The sequence below is a fragment of the Rhinoraja longicauda genome, chromosome 31 (genome assembly GCF_053455715.1).
Source record: "Rhinoraja longicauda isolate Sanriku21f chromosome 31, sRhiLon1.1, whole genome shotgun sequence".
NCBI classification, from domain to species: Eukaryota; Metazoa; Chordata; class Chondrichthyes; order Rajiformes; family Arhynchobatidae; genus Rhinoraja; species Rhinoraja longicauda.
Genome location: NC_135983.1, coordinates 20,348,015 through 20,372,045, shown reverse-complemented (window position 1 = coordinate 20,372,045; position 24,031 = coordinate 20,348,015). Strand labels below are relative to the sequence as shown.

Sequence of the window (24,031 nt, the reverse complement as noted above, 5' to 3'; positions counted from 1 at the left end):
ACGCGTGCGCGGCGCTCCGCCCTTGCGCCGACGTACCCTTCAGCGTCGCCTTCCATTGGCCTATCTCGGCGGCGGCGCGAGGGCGGCGGTGACGTCACGAGGCAGCTAGCACCAATTGGACCAGGTCGTCATGGTGACAGGGCGCACTGATTGGATCGTGTCGAATATTAGCTCATGCTCTGTGTGTGAGAGGGTTTTTTTTGTGTGTGTGGGAGGCGGATGAGTTCTAGGCTTGGGACATTCCTATCGAGAAATAAATGAAAATCGCTTTAGATTCCGTTTGGTTTTATAACTCGACGGGCCATGTTCACCGACGAGGCGCAAGAGGCCGTGTCGGTGGAGTCGCGCTGGAGAAAAACTCCCGAGTTCTGTGACGCAGTTTGTCAAACAGTGGAGGTTCGGCGCGCCGAAGCCTCAGTGCAGATACGACGCAGCGCGGAGATAAGTACGCAGACTGAGCTTTCCGACTGTCGAGACCTCTCTGTCGCGGATCGCAGCATCGAACCATCGGTTGATTTCCCACGCCTAGCCCGCTTCCTGCGGCAAGTGGAGCCAATGGTGATCAAGGAGTTAAGGAAGAATATCCAGAGCCACGCGTTTGATGGATTTGAAGTTAACTGGGTAGACCAGCCACAGACAGTGAGTTAGTGGGAATTAGGAACAGGATATTTCAAGACCTGTGTATTTTTTCAACACGTACAATATAATTGTGAATGCAATTATGTCAAATGTATGTAGACATCTAAATGTTTATGTTGGCTAGGATATTCTTGGCATGAACCTGTCCTTGCTTGTACATCATAAACAAACACTGGCTGCATATGGAGGAAGGAACTGCAGATGCTGGTTTACACCGAAAATAGACACAAAATGCTAGAGTAAATCAGCGGGTCAGGCAGCATCTCTGGAGAGAAGGAATGGGTGACGTTTCGGGTCGAGACCCAGACACTACATGACGAGTATCTTTAATCCAGTTAATTTATATATGCAAACTTTATTTCCTGTATGTTTTAAAATAGATGAGGAAGTATGATTGATTGTGGTATTTTGATCGTGGTGGAAAAGGATATGTTCCTGTGTTTTAATGCGAATTTGTGGGTAATGTGTATGGGATATAAATGATTTATATCCTTCACGGCTTCAGAAAATCACAGCCATACACACCTTCTTTAAGTCCACCTGCAGACATTTATTGACTGGCAGATATATACATGTTTGCAACATTAAACAAAAATCGTCATTGTTTTCTATGATTAATGTAAAAGAACCCAGCTCTTCTCAACACCGATGTCGTGGTCAATATTTGTCCCTCCATTAGCAATACGAAAGCAGGTAGTCTAAGCAGATGTATTGTATAATTTTATGCCATAATCTTTGACATTGGCATTTTCTATATTATGATACTGATACAACTTTAGGTAGATTTTATTGGTTGTAAAGCCTGAAGGTAGTTTGCATAAAAGGTCTTCAACAATGAAGTTGAACAAATGTACAGTGATATGGGAGTTAAATTCCTGGACTAGTAATCCAAAGACCTGAAATAATATTGAGAGACCCGAGTTAAATCACACAATGTTGCTGTGAAATTTAAGTTCAATTAATATCAATCAATTTGGAAAAATAATAACATCTTAGTGGCGGTGACCACAAGCATGATCAAATCGATGGTAAAAACACATCTGATTCACTTGTGTCCTTCAGATAAGGAATCTACCAGCCCTATCTAGTTTAACATCCGTGTGACTCCAAATTATCATTAAGTGTTTGAACAAAAATTTCAAGTAACATCTCTACCCCCTCTCCCCTGCTCTACTACCACCCTGATCCTTTCTCCGAATGCTTATCTCACATCTCCGTCCTCCATTTTTCCTTTTATCCTCCCTCATTCCTGTTCCTCATAGCCCCTTACTCCCAAATCTCTCCCTCTGCCATTATATTCCACACCTGCTTTTCTTTCCTTAGTTGACACCATTTATCTCCTTTTCACCTCCAGTCTTTGCCTCTATTCCTATCTCTATGTCACCCATCTACCAATTACCCCCACTGCACCCCATTCTCACTGATATCCACTTCACTCTTGCCGGTCTTTGCCCCACTCCCACTTCTCTTTTCCAGCTCCCCACCTCCCCCCCCCCCCCCCCCCCAATCCAGCTCTGAACAAGTAATCACTTCCCAAAACATCATCTATCCATTCCCTCCACAGATGTTGCCTGACCTGCTGAGTTCCTCCAGCTTTTTGCTCATGATTCCAGCATTGCTGCCCCCTTGTTTCCATTAAGAGTGTTTAACCCTAAAATAGCTGGACAAACCTTTTTTGCACTGTTACTGCTACATTAAGAGAGAGAGTTTTGCAGGTAGACTTCCTGGTATTGACCTAGGTATCAAATTAAGATACAACAAAGTTGCTTCCAGCTAACTTGAACTTGCGGAGTTCCCATCTGGGGAATGGTGTCAAAATGAAGAGAGTTGTTCAGTAAACTGGTCAGGCAAAAGTCCGACATTGTTGTTATTCATGACAAGGTGCCAGACTCTCTCATCACAATTCCTGCGTACACACTAAAGATAGACACAAAAAGCTGAACTCAGTGGGACAGGAGCATCTCTGGAGAGAAGGAATGGATGACGTTTGTGGTCAAGGCCCTTCTTCAGACCTGCGTACACACTGTTCCACCTGCAGGGTAGAAATTCCAAAGGTGCTGGCACAACGGTGGGTCAAAGGACCTGATTCCATGCTGTATCTTTCAATCAATCACTCGAGACAAGATTTTAAAAATTACAGTGGATAATCAGCTCCTAATTCATATGCCTGCAAATTTATACAAAGGAAGAATGTATTGGAACAGTCAAGTTTAGAAGTCATAGATGAGGATTTTGAGTTGAGTCAGAATCGGGGAATAAATGTGCAAATATAAAATTCAAAGCTCATCATAGGGGAATGGGAAGTGGGGAGAGGTTTGGCTTTTATAACGCCAAGGTTGTATTTCCAACATTAATAGGGAGAAGAATAAGTTTGTGGGATCAAACACAATACCTTCCACTATAATCTCTCAGTATCACAACCCTTCAGCACATCAATGCTCATGAATAACTCAAATAATCTCAGTTAAGATCAAATGCTTTGGGAAAAGTGCTATGTTTGTGCCAGTCTTTGCTTTCAAATCAAGTTAGTCAAAGAATTATTGGGAAGTAGAAGTAGATCCTTTTTTGGATGAACAAAGGAGACATGATGACACCATACAGAACTTAATTTTATTTAACTGCAAGTTAACTTAGGCAATGGCCGCACTAACTAAATTGCACTGTATTGCAATGAAGAGACAAGTTGAATAGTGCCTCATTCAGACATCTGGCAAGGGCATTCAAATAAATTTGGAATTGGTCTAAGCTTTCTTTGGGACTGTGCCAAAAATAAAAACAGTTCATGGAAACAAACAGCAAAACCAAACACCGTGACAAGGTTGCTTTTATAGATTTGGCAGAAATTGCTGCACGAGCCTTTGATATCTTGGAACATAGGTGCATAAATCTTTTGTGGGGAGAGCAAAATTATCTGAATTACCTCTGAGGACTAGTTGGATTAAATATGTACAATGTAAACTATATGTAAACAGATATTGATACTTTAGCCACAGAAATTGACTTGCTAGCATTTACCAACTAGTTTCTGTCAAGATTGTTGCTGCGCAATAGCAGTCCAAATACAATCTCCTTGTTTAAAATATAAGAAATCGAAACTAGTGATTTTGTCTGCTTGACAAGATCATTTATGGATATAATTTTTTGTACCATAATCCGTCCTGGAACCTTGTTACCCAATGTAATTTTAACCACAAGGAAAGTATGGTTTTGAATTAATTGAGAAGTTAAAATTTGAACATTTTCACAGCCCTATCTGGCCCACACAAATCTTGTTTAATGCTGACATGACACCAATCGTCTCGCAAGAGATATTTGGTTAAAATGTTAAAAAGCTGATGTTGCTTATAAATGTTGCTTATTTAATAAAAATAATTCCAGTCAGGTTTCCAGAAAAAAAACCCAACTTAAAAGAGTACAGCCCCTTAAGGTATGCAACTTTTATTAATGTTTTTGAGTCAGAATTACATCAGACACGTGGAAAATTCTGGTCTCTTTCTTGTCCCATCCCACAATCACTCACATCCATGGGAGAAATACCCTGGAATCCTTTTCCCTCCTCACTACCTCCTGGGTCCCTGCTGCAGCCATGTCTCACAGACTTTGATATCCAAAGGCTTCCAAGAAATTTGTACGCATGGGTCATCCATTCAGAGGCTCTCAGTCTATCTTGTGTTTTTGGGTTGTAGAAACACTTCAAAAAATATTCCACAGTTACAAACCTCAGCATATCCCAAAGTACAAGTATTTATTTTTCCAAGTTATAATAGCAGTTGTCATTAAGCTGGAAAGAGTGCAGTGAAGATTTACAAGGATATTCACTATTTAAGTTGAAATTCCCCAGTATCCCTGGAGAACATGGATGGGTGACATTTTGGGTCGAGATCCTTCTTCAGACTGATTATATGGGGGTAGAAGAAAGCTGGAAAAGGGAGAGGCAGGATCTGCATGGCAGGTATTATGTTGACATAGGCAAGGGAGGGGGATTTTGATAGGCAGCTGGTTTGAACAAAGGCCAAAGATCAGAAAAGAAGGAAGTTGTGAGGCGGGTTTGAAGAGTTGCAGGTTGTGAAGCCAGAGAGTCAAAATTGGCCGGAATGGGGAAGGGGGTGAGTGGAGGGAAATAGGTGGAACTAATTAGCTCTTGGAGCCCTTGACATTCTCATCAACCCCCGGTGTTTTTCCAAAGAATTATATTGCGACCATATTTACATTTTAGGATGCAGTGCCATCGTTTTGCATTATGTCATCATCTCTTTTGTAATTTAATCCCCTTGTGTTCCACTTAATCTGCCACTTTCCCTTTTGTTCTTTCATGTCCCCTCCACACTTGTCTGCATCCTTGGCATTTATTTATAACTTTTCTTTTTTCTGTTATGTTTAATCTGTCCATTTTCTCAGGGTAACTGCCTGAATTGCTGAGTGTTTCAAATGTTTTCTATTTTCAGATCAGATTTGCGCCATTTACAGTTTTTTGGTTTTAAATTGCTGCCTTGTATCTTTATTAGTTTGGGTCTTTTGATGGGATTTCTGGCGAGTTTTGAAAGATGTAGTTCCACTCCTTGAGACCATTAAGGTCTGCTTTGATGTAAAATAATTGACAGACTAATCAGTCGGGTATCCATGAAGTCAGAATTAACCATCACTTTTGTGGATAGGACCTCATTTAAGTCATTTTCTTGAGATTGGTTTGCAAATCTGTCATGATAGTCCCTTGATTTGAGTTTATGTGCTTCATTGGATCCAGAGGTGACATAGATCTGTTTTCAGGATTAATTTCTACCTGCAGAAATTGCACACATTTACCTGAACTTTGGGAAATCTTTTCCCTCTTTCCATTCCACCTCCCTGTGACCCCTGGTTCTGGACTCCCCCAACATCATGAACATTTTTCCTGTTCCTGTCCAATCCCTCAATAATTTTCTGTTTCTATGAGATCCCCTCTCATCTGTCTAAATTCCATTGAAAACAAGCCCACTCGACCCATTATTTCATCATATGTCAGTCCAGTCATAGACAATAGGTGCAGGCGTAGGCCATTCGGCCCTTTGAGACAGCACCACCATTCAATGTGATCATGGCTGATCATTCTCAATCAGTACCCCGTTCCTGCCTTCTCCCCATACCCCCTGACTCCGCTATCATTAAGAGCTCTATCTAGCTCTCTCTTGAATGCATTCAGTGAATTGGCCTCCACTGCCTTCCACAGAATTCCACAGATTTACAACTCTGACTGAAAAAGTTTTTCCTCACCTCTGTTCTAAATGGCCTACCCCATATTCTTAAACTGTGGCCCCTGGTTCTGGACTTCCCCCAACATTGGGAACATGTTTCCTGCCTCCAACGTGTCCAACCCCTTAATAATCTTATATGTTTCGATAAGATCCCCTCTCATCCTTCTAAATTCCAGTGTATACAAGCCTAGTTGCTCCAGTCTTTCAACATATGACAGTCCTGCCATTCCGGGAATAAACCTAGTAAACCTACGCTGCACACCCTCAATAGCAAGAATATCCTTCCTCAAATTTGGAGACCAAAACTGCACACAGTACTCCAGGTAAGGTCACATTAGGGCCCTGTACAACTGCAGAAGGACCTCTTTGCTCCAATACTCAACTCCTCTTGTTATGAAGGCCAATATTCCATTGGCTTTCTTCACTGCCTGCTGTACCTGCATGCTTCCTTTCAGTGACTGATGCACTAGGACACCCAGATCTCGTTGTACGTCCCCTTTTCCTAACTTGACACCATTCAGATAATACTCTGCCTTCCTATTCTTACCACCAAAGTGGATAACCTCACACTTATCCACATTAAACGGCATCTGCCATGCATCCGCCCACTCACACAACCTGTCCAAGTCACCCTGCAACCTCATAGCATCTTCCTCACAGTTCACACTACCACCCAGCTTTGTATCATCTGCAAATTTGCTAATGGTACTTTTAATCTCTTCATCCAAGTCATTAATGTATATTGTAAATAGCTGGGGTCCCAGCACCGAGCCTTGCGGTACCCCACTAGTCACTGCCTGCCATTCTGAAAGGGACCCATTTATCCCCACTCTTTGCTTTCTGTCTGTCAACCAATTTTCTATCCATGTCAGTACCCTACCCCCAATACCATGTGCTCTAATTGCTCCTATGTGGGACCTTGTCGAAGACTTTCTGAAAGTCGAGGTACACCATATCCACCGGCTCTCCCCTGTCAATTTTCCTAGTTACATCCTCAAAGAATTCCAGAAGATTAGTCAAGCATGATTTCTCCTTCGTAAATCCATGCTGACTCGGATTGATCCTGTTACTGCTATCCAAATGCTCCGCAATTTCATCTTTTATAATTGACTCCAGCATCTTCCCCACCACTGATGTCAGACTAACTGGTCTATAATTTCCCGTTTTCTCTCTTCCCTCCTTTCTTAAAAAGTGGGATAACATTAGTTACCCTCCAATCCACAGGAACTGATCCTGAATCTATAGAACATTGGAAAATGATCACCAATGCGTCCACAATTTCTAGAGCCACCTCCTTAAGTACCCTGGGATGCAGACCATCAGGCCCTGAGGATTTATCAGCCTTCAGTCCCATCAGTCTACCCAACACTATTTCCTGCCTAATGTGAATTTCCTTCAGTTTCTCCGACACCCTAGGATCTCTGGCCACTAGAACATCTGGGAGATTGTTTGTATCTTCCTTAGTGAAGACCGATCCAAAGTAACGGTTCAATTCGTCTGCCATTTCCTTGTTCCCCATAATAAATTCCCCCGCTTCTGTCTTCAAGGAACCCACATTTGCCTTGACTATTTTTTTCCTCTTCACATACCTAAAAATGCTTTTATATTATTGGCTAGCTTACCCTTGTACCTCATCTTTTCTCCCCGTATTGCCTTTTTAGTTATCTTCTGTTGCTCTTTAAAAGAGTCCCAATCCTCTGGCTTCCCACTCTTCTTTGCTATGTTATATTTCTCTTTTATTTTTATGCTATCCTTGACTTCCCTTGTCAGCCACGGGTGCCTCTTACTCCCCTTAGAATCTTTCCTCCTCTTTGGGATAAATTGATCCTGCAACTTCTGCATTATTCCCAGGAATACCTGCCATTGCTGTTCCACCATCTTCCCTGCTAGGGCCTCCTTCCAGTCATCCCGGGAATTAACCTGGTGAACCTATGCTGTACTCCCTCAATAGCAATAATGTCCCCCCAATTTGCACACAATACTCCAGGTGCGGTCTCACCAGGGCCTTGTACAACTGCAGTAGGACCTCCTTGGTTCTAAATTCAAATCCTCTCGCAATGAAAGCCAACATGCCATTAGCTTTCTTCACTGCCTGCTGTACCTGCCTGCTTACTTTCATTGACTGATGTACAAGCACACCCAGGTCTCGTTGCATCTCCCCTTTTCCTAATCTGACACCATTCAGATAATGGAAGGTAGACATAAAATGCTGGAACTCAGCGGGGCATGCAGCATCTCTGGAGAGAAGGAATGGGTGATGTTTCGGGATGAGACCCTTCTTCAGACTGATGTCAGGGGAGTGGGCATGACAGAGATGGAATGTTGTCAGACCATTCAAATAATAATCTGCCTTCCTGTTCTTGCCACCAAAGTGGATAACCTCACATTTATCCACATTATACTGCATCTGCCCACTCACCCAACCTATCCAAGTCACCCTGCAGCCTCATAGCATCCTCCTCACAGCTCACTCTGCCACTCAGCTTTGTGTCATCTGCAAACTTGGAGAAGTCACATTTAATTCCCTCGTCTAAATCGTTAATATATATTGTAAATAACTGGGGTCCCACCATCGAGCCTTGCACCACCCCACTAGTCACTGCCTGCCATTCTGAAAAGGACCCGTTAATTTGCTTCCTGTCTGCCAACCATGTTAATACCCTACCTCCGATACCATGTGCTCTAATTTTGCACACTAATCTCTTGTGTGAGACTTTGTCAAAGGCTTTTTTGAAAGTCCAGATACACCACATCCACTGGCTCTCCCTTATCCATTCTACTTGTCGCATCCTCACAAAATTCCAGAAGTTTAGTCAAGCATGATTTCCTCTTCAAAAATCCATGCTGATTTTGACCGATCCTATCACTGCTTTCCAAATGCGCGGCTATAACATTTTTAACAATCGATTCAAGCATCTTCCTCACTACCGATATAAGGCTAACTGGTCTATAATTCCCCATTTTCTCTCTCCTTTCTTAAAAAGTGGAGTTACATTGGTTACCCTCCAGTCCATAGGAACTGATCCAGAGTCGAGAGAACATTGGAAAACGATCACCAATGCATCCACGATTTCTAGGGCCATCTCCTTGAGTACTCTGGGATGCCGACCATCAGGCCCTGGGGATTTATCTGTCTTCAGTCCCAACAGTTTACCTAACACCATTTCCTGACTAATGTGGATTCCCTTCAGTTCCTCCCTCCTACTAGATCCCCGGTCCCCTAGTATTTCTGTGAGAATGTTTGTGTCTTCCTTAGTGAAGACAGAACCAAAGTACTTGTTTAACTGTTCTGCCATTCCATTGTTTCCCATTATAAATTCACGTGTCTCTGATTGTAAGGGATTTGTCTTCACTAATGTTTTCCTTTTTACATATCTGCAAAAGCTTTTACAGTCAGTGTTTATATTTCCTGCAAGCTTTCGTTCATGCTCTCCCCCCCCTCTTAATTAACCCCTTTGTCTTCCTCTGTTAATTTCTAAATTTCTCCCAGTCCTCCGGTTTTCTGCTTCCTCTCGTCAATTTATATGCTTTTTCCTTGGATATAACACTTTCCTCATTAGCCATGGTTGAGCCGCCATCCCCTTTTTATTTTTTCGCCAGACAGGGATGAACAATTTTTGGAATTCATCCATGCAGTCTTTAAATCTTTGCCATTGCATCTCCACTGTCAACCCTTTAAGTATAATTTGCCAATCTTTCCAAGCCAATTCCTGTCTCATACCTTCAAAGTCTCCTTTCTTTAAGTTCAGCATCCAACTTGATGTGATATTCTGCATCAGTTGCATATGAGATAATAAGATCAGTTTTTTTTATTTTGAGGAATATTGTGGGAGAATGTAGACCGTTTCCTGTATGTGACCATTGCTGGGCATTACCAGGACAACTAGTTGCATGCTGCTGGATTGGGACACCACCATCTCTACTCTTACAAACGGCACTTCCATAAGATGGTAAAAACAAAGTATTCAGCAACATAAATTTGCACAGGTTCTTGGACCACTGGAAATTGTGGCACTCTTGCTCATGAACATTAGTTGTTGGAACTCCGTTGCTGTGCCTGCGTAGCATGCAGCAATGGAATTTGTCGTCTCTTTCCATTGTTTGTGAATTTCATTTGGCCGTAAGAATGGTTTTCAATGGATTGGAATGTCCCTTCCCTTCACACTAGGCCTTCTCTGTTTTGCTTTCTTTGTTGACAATGATACCATTTGACTGATTAATGACTAAATATAGTAAGATCCTCAAGTATGAGGATATACTTCTTTCCTTTTATTGACTCAGGAAGTTTAACAATTATTTTTGTTTAATTCCTGCTGTAGGTTTCTTGTTTATATACGCTGCATTATCCAGAAGCCTGTGAGCGACAGCTGCACGTCACTGGTGTGTCGTGGAATGTAACCGGCTCTGTTATTGCTTGTTCATATGGCAGGTATTGTAACAAATAACCAAGATCATCCTATCTGTTCATTGTTGATGATCAATGTTCTTGACTGAGATAAATACTTGCTGGTCTGGTTTGGGTGATCTTATTGCTGAATGTGTCAGTGTGTCTAGAAGCGCAGTGATAAGATCTCATAAATCAAGCTAAAGATGGAGACACTTGGTGTATAAAAATATAAGTTTACTGTGCTACTTATGCTTTTAACATCCAGGATATGGAAGAATATCAGATGTCTGCTTGGATCTAGCACATCTGGCATATAATGTTTATTTAAACTTCGACAAGGTTCCACATAGGAGATTAGTGGGCAAAATTAGAGCGCATGGTATTGGAGGTAGGGTACTGACATAGATAGAAAATTGGTTGACAGACAGAAAGCAAAGAGTGGGGATAAATGGGTCCCTTTCAGAATGGCAGGCAGTAACTAGTGGGGTACCGCAAGGCTCGGTGCCGGGACCACAGCTATTTACAACATACATTAATGACTTGGATGAGGGGATTAAAAGTACCATTAGCAAATTTGCAGATGATACAAAGCTGGGTGGTTGTGTGAACTGTGAGGAAGATGCTATGAGGTTGCAGAGTGACTTGGACAGGTTGTGTGAGTGGGCGGATGCATGGCAGATGCCGTTTAATGTGGATAAGTGTGAGGTTATCCACTTTGGTGGTAAGAATAGGAAGGCAGAGTATTATCTGAATGGTGTCAAGTTAGGAAAAGGGGACGTACAACGAGATCTGGGTGTCCTAGTGCATCAGTCACTGAAAGGAAGCATGCAGGTACAGCAGGCAGTGAAGAAAGCCAATGGAATGTTGGCCTTCATAACAAGAGGAGTTGAGTATAGGAGCAAAGAGGTCCTTCTGCAGTTGTACAGCGCCCTAGTGAGACCGCACCTGGAGTACTGTGTGCAGTTTTGGTCTCCAAATTTGAGGAATGGCGGGACTGTCATATGTTGAAAGACTGGAGCGACTAGGCTTGTATACACTAGAATTTAGAAGGGTGAGAGGGGATCTTATCGAAACGTATAAGGTTATTAAGGGGTTGGACACGTTAGAGGCAAGAAACATGTTCCCAATGTTGGGGGAGTCCAGAACAAGGGGCCACAGTTTAAGAATAAAGGGTAGGCATTCAAGAGAGAGCTAGATAGAACTCTTAAGGATAGCGGAATCAGGGGGTATGGGGAGAAGGCAGGAACGGGGTACTGATTGAGAATGATCAGCCATGATCACATTGAATGGCGGTGCTGGCTCGAAGGGCCGAATGGCCTCCTCCTGCACCTATTGTCTATTGTCTAAACTAAATTAGGAAAATGTTTGGATACTGTGATCAATGCATGCTATCAATTTGAACTGCAAAGGAAATGTTAAATCACGCAAAGTTGCTGAAAGGCTAACAAATCATTTCAGCCTGTCTTCTTGGAGATGTGATGGAAGACAGACAGACAAATGGAACAATTAATGGAATTGCATGCCAGGACAATCCTGAGTGGAACTGTATTGAAGTGCAGTGTTGGAGTCTGTTTTGAATTGTTATTGAAAGGACTCACTATGTTGGCTGCTGTTGGGAGCAGAAGAATAGTTTTAAAAGGTCAAGTCATTTACCTTGTGTTATTTGCTTATCTAGCTTCTCCTTAAATAGATCCGCCTTATTTGCCGCAACATCTGTAATAATGAGTACCATGTTCTCTGCTCTTTGGGTTAGAAAAATTGGGTCATTCTTGGCTGTCTCTTTTAAAGAGTTTTAGGATGCAAGCTATTCATTCTTTTCTGATCTGTGGAATCTCATTTTAGTTTAGTTTTTAGAGATATACAGCACTGAAACAGGCCCTTCGGCCCACCGAGTCCGCGCTGACCTGTGATCCCCGGACACATTAACACTAACCATCACACACTAGGGACAATTTACACATACACCGAGCCGATTAACCTACATACCTATGTCTTTGGAGTGTGGGAGGAAACCGAAGATCTCGGAGAAAACCCACGCGGTCACGGGGAGAATGCACAAACTCCGTACAGACAGCACCTGTAGTCTGGGTCGAACTCGGGTCTCCGGCGCTGCAAGGCAGCAACTCTACCACTGCGCCACCTTTGTGCTTTTAAAAAAAACCTCCTTTGGTGTATAACTATTTAATATAATGACCAGAATAGTACCTAAGGAACTTCTAATGTAAGCTTTTGTAAGTTCTTAATCCTATATGACCTTTGTTAATGAATGAAAATAGGCTGGCAGCTTCCGGTTCATGCAGTATGGTGGAAAAATACCCAAATTAATTCTTCAAAGTGACGGGAAGTTGTGAGAGAAGCTCTTGTCACTATTTTTCATGTAAAATGCATACAAAAAAAGAATAATTTTCACAATTAGGGAAATGATTCATTTTTATTAGTATTTATTAATTTGGAAACCGCCAGTAAATGTACCTATAAATGTTTGTAGTTTACATTTTGATATTAACGTGCTTTTAGAGTTGCTCAGAATAATATTTAATAATTACAGGTTACAAGATGGTGACTGGAGCACAGAGAAGTCTTATGTGTGTACTTGGAATCTGGATCGCAGAGGATTGAACCCAAACCGACCAGATGTTGTGATTTATGTTTCCAGTGCTGTCATGAGCCTGGCATTTCACCCAACAGAACCTTCTTTGATTGCTGGTATGAATTTTGGTTTTGATTTTTGAAGTTTGTATCTGTCCATCGTACAGTAGGAAGAAGGGGAACTAAAATTGGACCATTGAACTCCTAATCTCAGATGTTGAAGGAAGTAGATGAACTAAAGACTTGCATCTATACAAAATTGTAGGATGCACATTGCAACCAATGAATTACTTCTAAAAGTGGGTATATCTACTATTTAACAAATCCAACTCCTGTCAATAGTAATGTGCCAATGTTTCTGGTTTGATGTTGGTTGGAGTTTATTTAGTTGAGGTGTTAGAGATGAACTCCCCTGTTCCCAAAGATTTTAGTGGTATGGAATTTTTTAACAAATACAGTAGAGTAAATCAACACAAGAGTTCAGAGTTTCGAATGTGTAATTATCAGTTGGTCCAAAACAATGAAATTCCTACTTACTGCAGCTTTATAGACATATTTGTGCAATAAATAAATAAATATACACCAAACAATATTACAATAAATTACCAGTTACATTAGGTAACCAGGCCATAATAGTGCAAGCCAAAGTATGTAGTGCAACCATATGCTTGGTCCCTAGTAGTTTGGTGCTGAGGTACGGTTGTGGTTAGAGTTGTGCATAATTGGCTATGGTTCTCTGGCTCCTGTACCACTTTCCCCTTAGTAGCAGCTAAGGTACCAGCTGTGACCAGGGTACCATGGATCTTTGATTTTAGCTGTGTTTTGAGGCGGCACTTCTTGTTGAGGGGTGCTTCAGCAGCTGGTACTGAATGAATTGAAATGAGCAATGAATCTACCTGACCTTCACAATAGCACAGTAGATGTGACCACAGTGCCCTTAAAGAGACAAAATCCCATCTTCACCGTGAACGAACATGTTGAATGGAATAGACCAAGAATTTATTTGGTAACTCAGAACTAAGTATTCACAAGGAATTGTGGAAAGGTGTATCATCATCTGTAAATTTATCCTATCACTACAATCAAGGAGATGAACCCAGATTCAAAGAGCAGTGCAGAAGAGCTTGCCAGGAATGAGGTGCCAACTTTGTGAAGTTGCAACACTGGGACTACATGTTAGCTCAATAGACAATAGACAATAGACAATAGGTGCAGGAGTAGGCCATTCAGCCCTTCGAGCCAGCACCGCCATTCAATGCGATCATGGCTGATCACTCTCAATCAGTACCCCGTTCCTGCCTTCTCCCCATACCCCCTCACTCCGCTATCCTTAAGAGCTCTATCCAGCTCTCTCTTGAAAGCATCCAACGAACTGGCCTCCACTGCCTTCTGAGGCAGAGAATTCCACACCTTCACCACTCTCTGACTGAAAAAGTTCTTCCTCATCTCCGTTCTAAATGGCCTACCCCTTATTCTTAAACTGTGGCCCCTTGTTCTGGATTCCCCCAACATTGGGAACATGTTTCCTGCCTCTAATGTGTCCAATCCCCTAATTATCTTATATGTTTCAATAAGATCCCCCCTCATCCTTCTAAATTCCAGTGTATACAAGCCCAATCGCTCCAGCCTTTCACCATACGACAGTCCCGCCATTCCGGGAATTAACCTAGTGAACCTACGCTGCACGCCCTCCATAGCAAGAATATCCTTCCTCAAATTTGGAGACCAAAACTGCACACAGTACTCCAGGTGCGGTCTCAGCAGGGCCCGGTACAACTGTAGAAGGACCTCTTTGCTCCTATACTCAACTCCTGCATGCTTCCTTTCAGTGACTGATGCACTAGGACACCCAGATCTCGTTGTACGTCCCCTTTTCCTAACTTGACACCATTCAGATAATACTCTGCCTTCCTATTCTTACCACCAAAGTGGATAACCTCACACTTATCTATATTAAACTGCACCTGCCATGTATCCACCCACTCCCACAACCTGTCCAAGTCACCCTGCAGCCTTATTGCATCTTCCTCATAATCCACACTACCCCCAGCTTAGTATCATCTGCAAATTTGCTAATGGTACTTTTAATCCCTTCGTCTAAGTCATTAATGTATATCGTAAATAGCTGGGGTCTCGGCACCGAACCTTGCGGTACCCCACTAGTCACTGCCTGCCATTCCGAAAGGGACCCATTTATCACTACCAACAAATAACATCAAAACACAACAGTGCTGCTATGCTGAGAAATTGGATGGTGTTGATGTTCAAAGAGAACTGGGTTCATGCAATGAAAGCTAATAATCGTCTAATAGCTTGTCACTTCCCTGTGTTGACCATCAGTGACTCGTGCATGTCTGTTGGTTTTATTGCTGCAAGAAAGAATTTCATTGTTCCATTTTCACTACATATGACAATTAAACACTCTTAACTCCTCCAGTGGTAGTAATGATGTACTGCATGAATTACAACTTAAATTATTATATTGCATAAGAGCATATTGAAATATTGTGTTGTCTCTTTGAGCTCTTCAAGTTCCTAATATTTCAATAATGTTATCTTAAATTGCAATAATTACTGTCTATGCTTTGGGGAATTTTCAAAAAGTGTTGACCAAGACACCATCCATTCTCAATGTATTAGTTAAAAAAGATATGCTGTAAAGGGATGGAATGTTCAAATCCAGAAATGGCTTGCAGTGATTGCCTGTTCCTCCATTAGGGGCAGGCTGTAGCTTTGATGTATTTAGCACAAATCAATACATTCCAAATAACTTCAATTATATATTTTTGTTTAAAAAAACTCCTCAATAATGATTTTATTGAAATACATTGCCAGGCAGCCATATTTCCAACTTGTGAACTATACAGATTATGAATAGTTCTCAGGAACAAAATCCTGTCGTAATTGGGGAGAACCTGAAGTGATGTGACTGGGCCTTTCACGGTGCTGTGCTGTGTAGGCTCCTGTTTTAGTGGTGCCACGGCTCGTACCGAGGACACTTCTCTGGAGGATATGCCATTGGGAGTAAGTGACGTCACATCCAGAGTATAAATTCTGGTTTGGACCAGTTAGATCTGCATCCATGCTGCAAATATTTTCCAGTACTTTGAACAACTTACCCACCCAGCCTCTATTCCTCATGATCGAGTGCACATATAATACAGAAAGCACAAGAAAAAAATAGAATTGGACATGCAGCACTTCAGGCCACTTCCATCATTAGTAGGATATGACCCTTGGCCTTAATGGTTTTCTGCCTGATTCTCATAACCCTAGTAGCACCAAAAATCTACCCGACACAGTCCTTAAAGTATTTACTGATTGTCTAGGAACGCGAATTCCAAAGAAACATTTCAGAAAATAAATTCCTCCTCATCAGCTTCAGTGGCCAATGCTTATCTTGATGAGAAGCACCCAATTCAGGGTTGTCCCATAGGGAAATAACCTCATGGCTTCCAGTCTATAAACCCCCTTGGAATGCTATGTTTCTTCTCACAAACTGCAAATTCTCCCAAACCATAATTTTATACCTTCTCCAAAGCTTCATCATAATTTGTCCTGGTGCATTTCTTATGCTCCAATACAAATTTTCAAAAGCATTAAGTAGTGTAGGAAAATAACTGCAGATGCTGGTACAAATTGAAGGTATCACAAAAAAAATTGGAGTAACTCAGCGGATCAGGCAGCATCTCAGGAGAGAAGGAATGGGTGATATTTCGGGTCGAAACCCTTCTTCAGACTGAAAGCATTAAAGTACTTTCTGAAACTTGTTCAACATAATCGTGCACAGCGCTCCAAATCTAGTTTGATTAGGGCATGGAAACCTCAGCATATTTCTGTAGATTAACCCAGTATGAAACAAAAGCACATTTTAGCTCGGTCCAATTCAAAATTTACCTTGCAAGAGAGTGTGGAGGACCACCGTGAGGGAGGGGAATAACAATGAAGGACTTGGCACGGAGGGTCCGCTGTGAGGGAGGGGGAAGAACAATGGAGGACCGCCGTGAGGGAGGTGGGGGAGTACAATGGACAATTGGGGAGGGTGGGAGAACAATGGCGTGGGGGAACCGCTGTGGGGGAGGGGGTGAGAACAAAAGGAGGAGCCGGCGTGCTTTGTATTTTTGTCAGCGCTATAGGTAGCTGCTATTTGTATACATTGGGTATGCAAGCAAAGAATTTCACTGTGCCTAGTCACATGTGACAATAAAGTATTTTATTCCATACTTTCACTACTTTCAAGTTGTTCATTATGTAGTGAATCTGGCGTATTGGTGCATAAAAATGAAGAGTTGGTATGTGTTTGTGAAAAATACTTAGCAAGGATTATTGAATGTTGCCCTTTATTGCTAGTGGTATGGAGTGTAAAAGTAGGGAACCTTTGATCGAAATTTACAGAGCATTGGTGAGACAGCACCTGGAGTATTACTTACAATTTTGGTTTCCGTAGTTAAGGAGAGATACATTTGCATTGCAGACGGTCCAGTGACGGTTTGTTGCATGGAACGCTGGGATGAAGCTGGTGAAATATGAAGAGGGTGCCCTACTATATAAGTGCAGAAGAATGAGAATTTTATTTAAATATATATATTTGAGAAATTTTAACAGAATGGTGCAGAGGATGTTTCCCCTCATGTGGTATCTGGAATCAGTGAGCATTGTTTCAGAATGAGGGTCTGTATATCAATTTACGATGGAGATGAGATATTTCTCTGAGGGCTTTGACTCTTTGGGATTCCATACCCCAGAGAGCATGACGATGCAATCACTGAGCATATTCAGGGCAGGGATTAGTAGGGATTTGAACCCTACAGGAAAGGAGCATGGGGATTATGCAGAAATGTGATATTGAAGTCAAGATTCGATTCTTGAGTGTTGCAACAGCATCAAGAGTTCGATAGCCTATTCCAGCTCCTGTTTTTGTTATGTTCCTTCATCTCCACTGGATCAAAATCCTGACACCCCATAGACAAAATGTACAGTGGAAACTCCTGCACTTGGATTGTGGAGATTCAAGAAGGCAGGTGGCATGAATTGAGTGCTGACTTTATAAAAAGACTCCCACATTCCAAAGATGCAATATCTTACAGTAAGATTATCCTGTTCTGTAGTTTCTGTTGCGCTCAAGTTAAACTGGGCTTTATCCTATGAGTCCAGCCTAGGTCTGACCTAGCATTCAACCTATTGGCCTATACATTGATGTTTCACAATATTTTGTATATCAGGTGCTGTGTAAAGGAGAAGATTGTGATCTAAATGTATATGTTTTCTTCAGGTGGGCTTTACAATGGAGAGGTTTTAGTGTGGAACTGCAGTAAAACTGATGATCCATTAATCGCTAGATCAGGAATATCTGAAGATACTCACTGTGAGCCTATTTATCAGGTAAAATATTTAGTCTGGGCCATTTTCAACATCTTGGCTTTCCCTTTGCTGCTTTAATATTGCTTTGTTTATATTCCAGATCTTCAATGTGATTGAAGCAAATATAAATTCAATGCCTCACATTTTCCACACCGGCATTTATGTTGACATCACCATTGCTAGATTATTTAGTGTGATGGAAATTCAGTTTTTTCAAGCCCATTAAATTATTTTAAGGAGGAATTTAAAACAAAAACAACATAGGCAGAGTGAGTTGCTCACCGTGGGGCTGAGGCAACTGAAGGCATGGCTGCCTTAAGTGTGGAGAAGGGAATAGTCGAGAGCAGACATGGAGAGTGTAATGCTAGGGTGGAAGCATAAGCATTAGGGTGCTTGAGGGTGTTAATGAAAATCAGGATGATAATCTAAGATTTGGACATTTCTGTACCTGGAACCTAGAAAGTCGGTGAATGTAGGGCGAATGGGTGAAGGGGTCGGTGTAAATTGATTACAGTTAGAATTGGATGAGCTCAAGATGATGGTGATGGTCATCTGTTTTTTATTGGAATAATATCCACTATACACAGTTGAGAGGAGGAGGAAGTGTCACATTATTTTCTTTCGCAAATGTTTAACCTGTAGCGAGTTTTAAGTATAAAACATGTCTGTTCCCTCCCAAAACAGGTGCAGTGGAACCAGAGTTTGAGTCGCAGCAACAGAATTAATCTTCTGAGTGCGAGTACGGATGGAAAGATTCTCATCTGGGGGATGGATGGCAAAGGTCAATTAGTACTGCAAGAAGGATTTGCTCTTGTCGTTCAGCAGATGCCACGCAATATCAAACTTAAGGCGAGCAGTTTTTGTAATGCTGTTTGATGTTGAAATTGAGTTTGATGTTCTCCCAAAGCTGGCAGATTGTTGCAAACACGTCAGAAATTTGGCAACCACTTAGAAGCAGAATATCGTCAGAATTTTACCTCAACAGCCTGGCTGCAAGCCTTTGTTATTCCAATGGAGCCAAGTTTGCTTGTTAATCAAAGCCAAGATAATTGCTGGTAGCTGTTGTCTAGAAAATCATTGTATTACTTTTTTACTTCAGGTGCTCAAATCTACATTTGTAGATCTACACTAGTATTTGGACTCAAATTTAGGGATCTGATGATTATGAGCTAAGACGTTATCCATTTGACTTGAGATAACCCTACAGGGTAGATATGACTGGAAAAGAATTGGTGGTAGGTGAATATTTTTGCCTTTTTCAAATCAATTCTTTTTCAACATTGCAGTTTATAACCATAATCAAGTTTGAAAACAAAAGCAAAACATCACACTTTCAAGAAATCAGCCATTCTGAAAACTAAAAGAGAAATGCTGCAGTTGTGTAAAATTTGGAATTAAAAAAACAAAATTTGGAAATGCTCATTAGATTCACCAACATCTCTGTGAAGGGAGAAACTGATGAGAGCATCAGAAATTGACCTGTAACTTTAAATCTGTTTTATGCTCTATATGTGTCGTTTGATCTGATGAGTGTTTCCAACATATTGTGTATAGGAATTCTATACCTGGAGTCTATAATTATAGAAGCTAGAGTTGACCAGTTACACAAAGTAAACCTTTTTCTTTTTGCCTTTTTATATCTTTTAATTCATCCCCAGGTTCGTGGGAGCACTTCTTTTGGTGTGACTGCTCTCTCTTTCTCTCATCTGGACAAGACTGTGTTCATTGCTGGTGTGGAGGGCGGTTACGTGCTGAAGTGTTCAACAGAGGTTCTGACTCTTGCATCGCTGAGCTCTGGTTCCATTCCATTGAAGGCGCCGGCCCAGTTCACCTTCTCCCCCCACTGTGGTCCTGTGCATGCTGTTGCTTGCTCACCATTTCACAGGTCTGTTTATGAACAATGAATGGTGGATTACCAGAACGGATATAAAAATTGGAAAAATCCCACTTTGAAGCCTCCCCTCATTTAAGTGAATGAAATGATTCCATGAGATAATGTACAAATTAGGAGCAAATGGGTCACTTGATTCCTTAAGCTTGCTCTGCCATTAAATAAGAACCTGAGTGATCTGATTGTAATCTCAATCTTCAATGAATGGATTATTTGAGCATTGTGCATACACAAGATGGCTACTATATTTCTATCATTAGAGCAATTTTCAGACATTTTAAGATATGAAGTGTGCAAATAAGAATACAGATTTCTGGTAAATTGAACTAGTCCAATACATTATCTGTAAAATTGGGTATTTATCCAATGCATATATTTTCAATGTTCTTCTCACAGAAACCTCTTTCTTACTGCTGGCACTGATGGACACGTTCATCTGTACTCCATGTTGCAAGCCAAGCCAGTTCTTTCTCTTCAGCTATCTCAAACTTATCTCTTCAGTGTTTGCTGGTCTTCAGTCCGGCCTCTTGTATTTGCTGCAGCCACAGGAGAAGGTAAGTGCTGTGATGCTTTAAAACCTTGGATTTAGCTTTGGTGGGAATTTTTTGTGTATTCATTCATTTGATGCAGAGGTAACTGGCAATGCCAGCATTTACTATCCCGAAGCGAGGGAGCAGTCATGAGTCAATGACGTTAATGAGTTGGGCTATAAGGGCAGATTGGGTTCAAAAAAGTGAACTTCGTTTCTTGAACCGACTTTTTATTAAATGATAACCTGGACAATAGACAATAGGTGCAGGAGTAGGCCATTCAGCCCTTCGAGCCAGCACCGCCATTCAATGCGATCATGGCTGATCACTCTCAATAAGTACCCCGTTCCTGCCTTCTCCCCATACCCCCTCACTCCGCTATCCTTAAGAGCTCTATCCAGCTCTCTCTTGAAAGCATCCAACGAACTGGCCTCCACTGCCTTCTGAGGCAGAGAATTCCACACCTTCACCACTCTCTGACTGAAAAAGTTCTTCCTCATCTCCGTTCTAAATGGCCTACCCCTTATTCTTAAACTGTGGCCCCTTGTTCTGGACTCCCCCAACATTGGGAACATGTTTCCTGCCTCTAATGTGTCAGGATCATGGAGATTCATGATCGATGCTTTGTTATAGGTTATTTGAGTTTAAATTCCTCTGTTGCCATGGGTAGGATTTAAAGTCCTGTCCCAAAAATTATAGTCCAGGTTCTCGATGCTGAGTCAGTAATTTAACCATTCTGTTACCACATTCCTGTGGCATACATTCTGGATTAAGAAACAGAACCTGCAGCATGTTAGCTCTGGATTCATCCCATTGCAACCAATGCTATATATAAATACAAGTGATATTTTTAACAAAGGCTTTCGGGTCACACCTGTGCTGTGTGATGTACACTGACTTGACATTTTATCTAGGTTGTCAAATCCCTTTATGCCTTCATCTTCCCGATCTCTGTAACTTCTTCCCCCTTAAATCTCTTCATCCAGTTTTGGGCTTTTGTGCACTTTCGTTAATCAATAACTGTGCTTTAAATTGCATAGCTTCTAGCCTCTGAATTCCCATTCCTCTCCTTTCTCCCTCTTTTAAGATATTCCTTGAAATCTATAACTTTTATCAAGCTTTTGATCACTGGTTAACAGTCGGTTGGATCTTTTCTGGTATTTACTGTTAAATGTACTAAATAAAGGAGAACCGTTAGCAGATTATGGGAGATTCCCTCCATAAACATTGCAATGAGCCTGGATTTTGCGATTGTAGTCTCATGTCAGTGGAAATTTATCTTCTATCCAACTTGAACTCTAGGAAGGGCATTATAGAGTCTGCGTGGGTAAAGAAAAGGAAATTAACAAATTACTGGAGTTGTAATTTTTCAGGATGTAACTAGTCAAATAGATACGGTAGAACTAGTGGATGTGGTGTATTTGAATTTATCAAAAGGCTATTGATAAGTTCTTGTACCAAAGGTTAGTGTGCTGGGAGGAAATGTGAGGTTTGAAGAGGAAGCAAAGAGATTCCTATGTGAATGAAACATGTTAGATGGGTGGGTAAATGCATGGCATATCCAGTTTAATGTGGATAACTGTTTCATTGTACAGCAGTCAACGAAAACAAAAGTGTAAGTGCAGTAAATAGTTAACAAGGCAATCTTCTTGCTGCACCTCAACATTTGGCATCGAAGGCAGCATTGATCTCTATTGCAAGAAGATTTGAGAACTGGAGCGAAGATGTCTTGCTGCAGCTGCAATGGGCTTGGTGAGACCCCATCTGGAGCTTTGTGTGTAGTTTTGGTCTCCTTATCTAAGGAAGGACACTTTTGTCACGGAGGGTGTGCAACAAATGCTTCCTATACTGTTTTCTAGGATGGCAGTACCAACACATTAGAAGTAGTAGGGTAGGAAAATAACTGCAGATGCTGGTACAAATTGAAGGTATCACAAAAAGCTGGAGTAACTTAGCGGGTCAGGCAGCATTTTCAGGAGAGAAGGAATTAGAGAAGGAATTGGTGACGTTTCGGGTCGAGACCCTTCTTCAGACTGAAGAAACTCCAACAGGACGAGAAAGAATGTTCCTGATGGTGACAGTGTACAGAGCTAGCCTCAGTATAAGAGTCTTGAAATTAGGAGAAACTGCTTCACGAGAGGGTGGTGAACCTATAGCAATTTCTCCCATAGAAAGCAATAGTCATTAAGTCAGTAAATATATATGCCAGAAGGAAGCAGATATATTTATTGATGCCAAAGGGAACAAGGGCCATGGGTACTAAAGTGGGTCAGCAGAAATGCATTATTATGTGGAGAGATATTTTACCTTTAAAGAGTGAATGGAGTTTTTGTTTCTTCTTCCAACAGGAACGGTGTTGATTTTTGACCTTGGGCAGAGTTCTCCATGTCCCTCGATTTCTATTGAGCAGTGTGCAGAGAACAAACCAGTTTACTGCCTGGCTTTTAATCCAAAACAACCACAGCTTCTTGCAGCTGGTAATGCAGAAGGAAGTGTCAAAATCTGGCAGCTGAGTGCTGAACTGATGAAGCAAGGACCAAGAGAAATGAATCTACTCGAGCAGCTTGCTAATGAAGTAGCAGATTGATTAAAGACTTAGCGAGATGCTTTGGGGAAATTTACCCCTGTTTCTTTAGGATTGTGAGATTATACATCATGAACTGATTTAACATATCTTCTTAAGATGATTAAAAATGTTAATATTGGTTTATTTACAGCTTAACATGAGTATTTGTAATATTTTTTAATGCAGATACAAAGTATTTATGAACAAGAATTGTAATTGCTTAGGTCAAGCATACAGGAGCGGCAACTCATTCAGCCGTTTTGAATTGGGTGTTCCCATCCAGCATTATGGAGAATCCTCATTCCTATTTGATTGATTTTTACTTTTGCATGCATGTCTGGTAAGAAAAGAGGATTTGCAGGGCCTTGCAGATGTGGATCCGGATGGTCAAGATCCCTAAATATCTACATATATTTCATGAGAGAAGTGGAATCCACTTCAAAATTACAACCTCCACCCATTGAAAACCACTTAATCACTATGTGCGAAAAATACTTGCTGGCACAATGACAATGCTGTTAGCATTTCCTGTCAGTTCATTACAAAACTGAAAGCAGTTTGGAATTTCCTCTCTAACATTTTAGCACGTTTATTCTGATTTAATGCTTTGTGCTATGCTGCTTTTCAGAGTTTACCCAATCAAGAGAAATTGGTGGAATGGGTAAAAATCTATTGGATTTATAAACTGACCTTGCACTTCAAGATTTCTCTTTGGATGAGTCTAAATAACTTCAGTGTTGTAATAAGTGAAGATTGCTGTGAAGAACAAAATGATCTGAGCTGTAACTTCCTTGCATTTCAAGTTGTAATAATTTTATAAAAATGATCATTGTTCAA

General features: G+C 41.3%; 1 protein-coding gene across 1 annotated transcript; it reads left to right on the top strand.

Annotated features, from left to right (window-relative positions):
* The first annotated feature begins 130 nt into the window (after nucleotides 1-130).
* On the top strand, nucleotides 131-24,031 carry dync2i2 (dynein 2 intermediate chain 2). The gene is made up of 8 exons (XM_078426098.1): nucleotides 131-639; nucleotides 10,190-10,299; nucleotides 12,806-12,963; nucleotides 18,119-18,228; nucleotides 18,892-19,056; nucleotides 19,866-20,092; nucleotides 20,495-20,652; nucleotides 22,977-24,031. Exons 1-8 carry the CDS (start codon nucleotides 304-306, stop codon nucleotides 23,213-23,215), a joined length of 1,503 nt encoding a protein of 500 aa, XP_078282224.1. The 5' UTR covers nucleotides 131-303; the 3' UTR covers nucleotides 23,216-24,031.

Excerpts from the sequence above, each read along its gene's own strand:
- dync2i2 (XM_078426098.1), top strand. The coding sequence starts at position 304 with ATGTTCACCGACGAGGCGCAAGAGGCCGTGTCGGTGGAGTCGCGCTGG. Across the intron at positions 640-10,189 it reads GGGTAGACCAGCCACAGACA|GTTTCTTGTTTATATACGCT; the intron begins GTGAGTTAGTGG and ends TTCCTGCTGTAG. Across the intron at positions 18,229-18,891 it reads ACTGTGAGCCTATTTATCAG|GTGCAGTGGAACCAGAGTTT; the intron begins GTAAAATATTTA and ends CTCCCAAAACAG.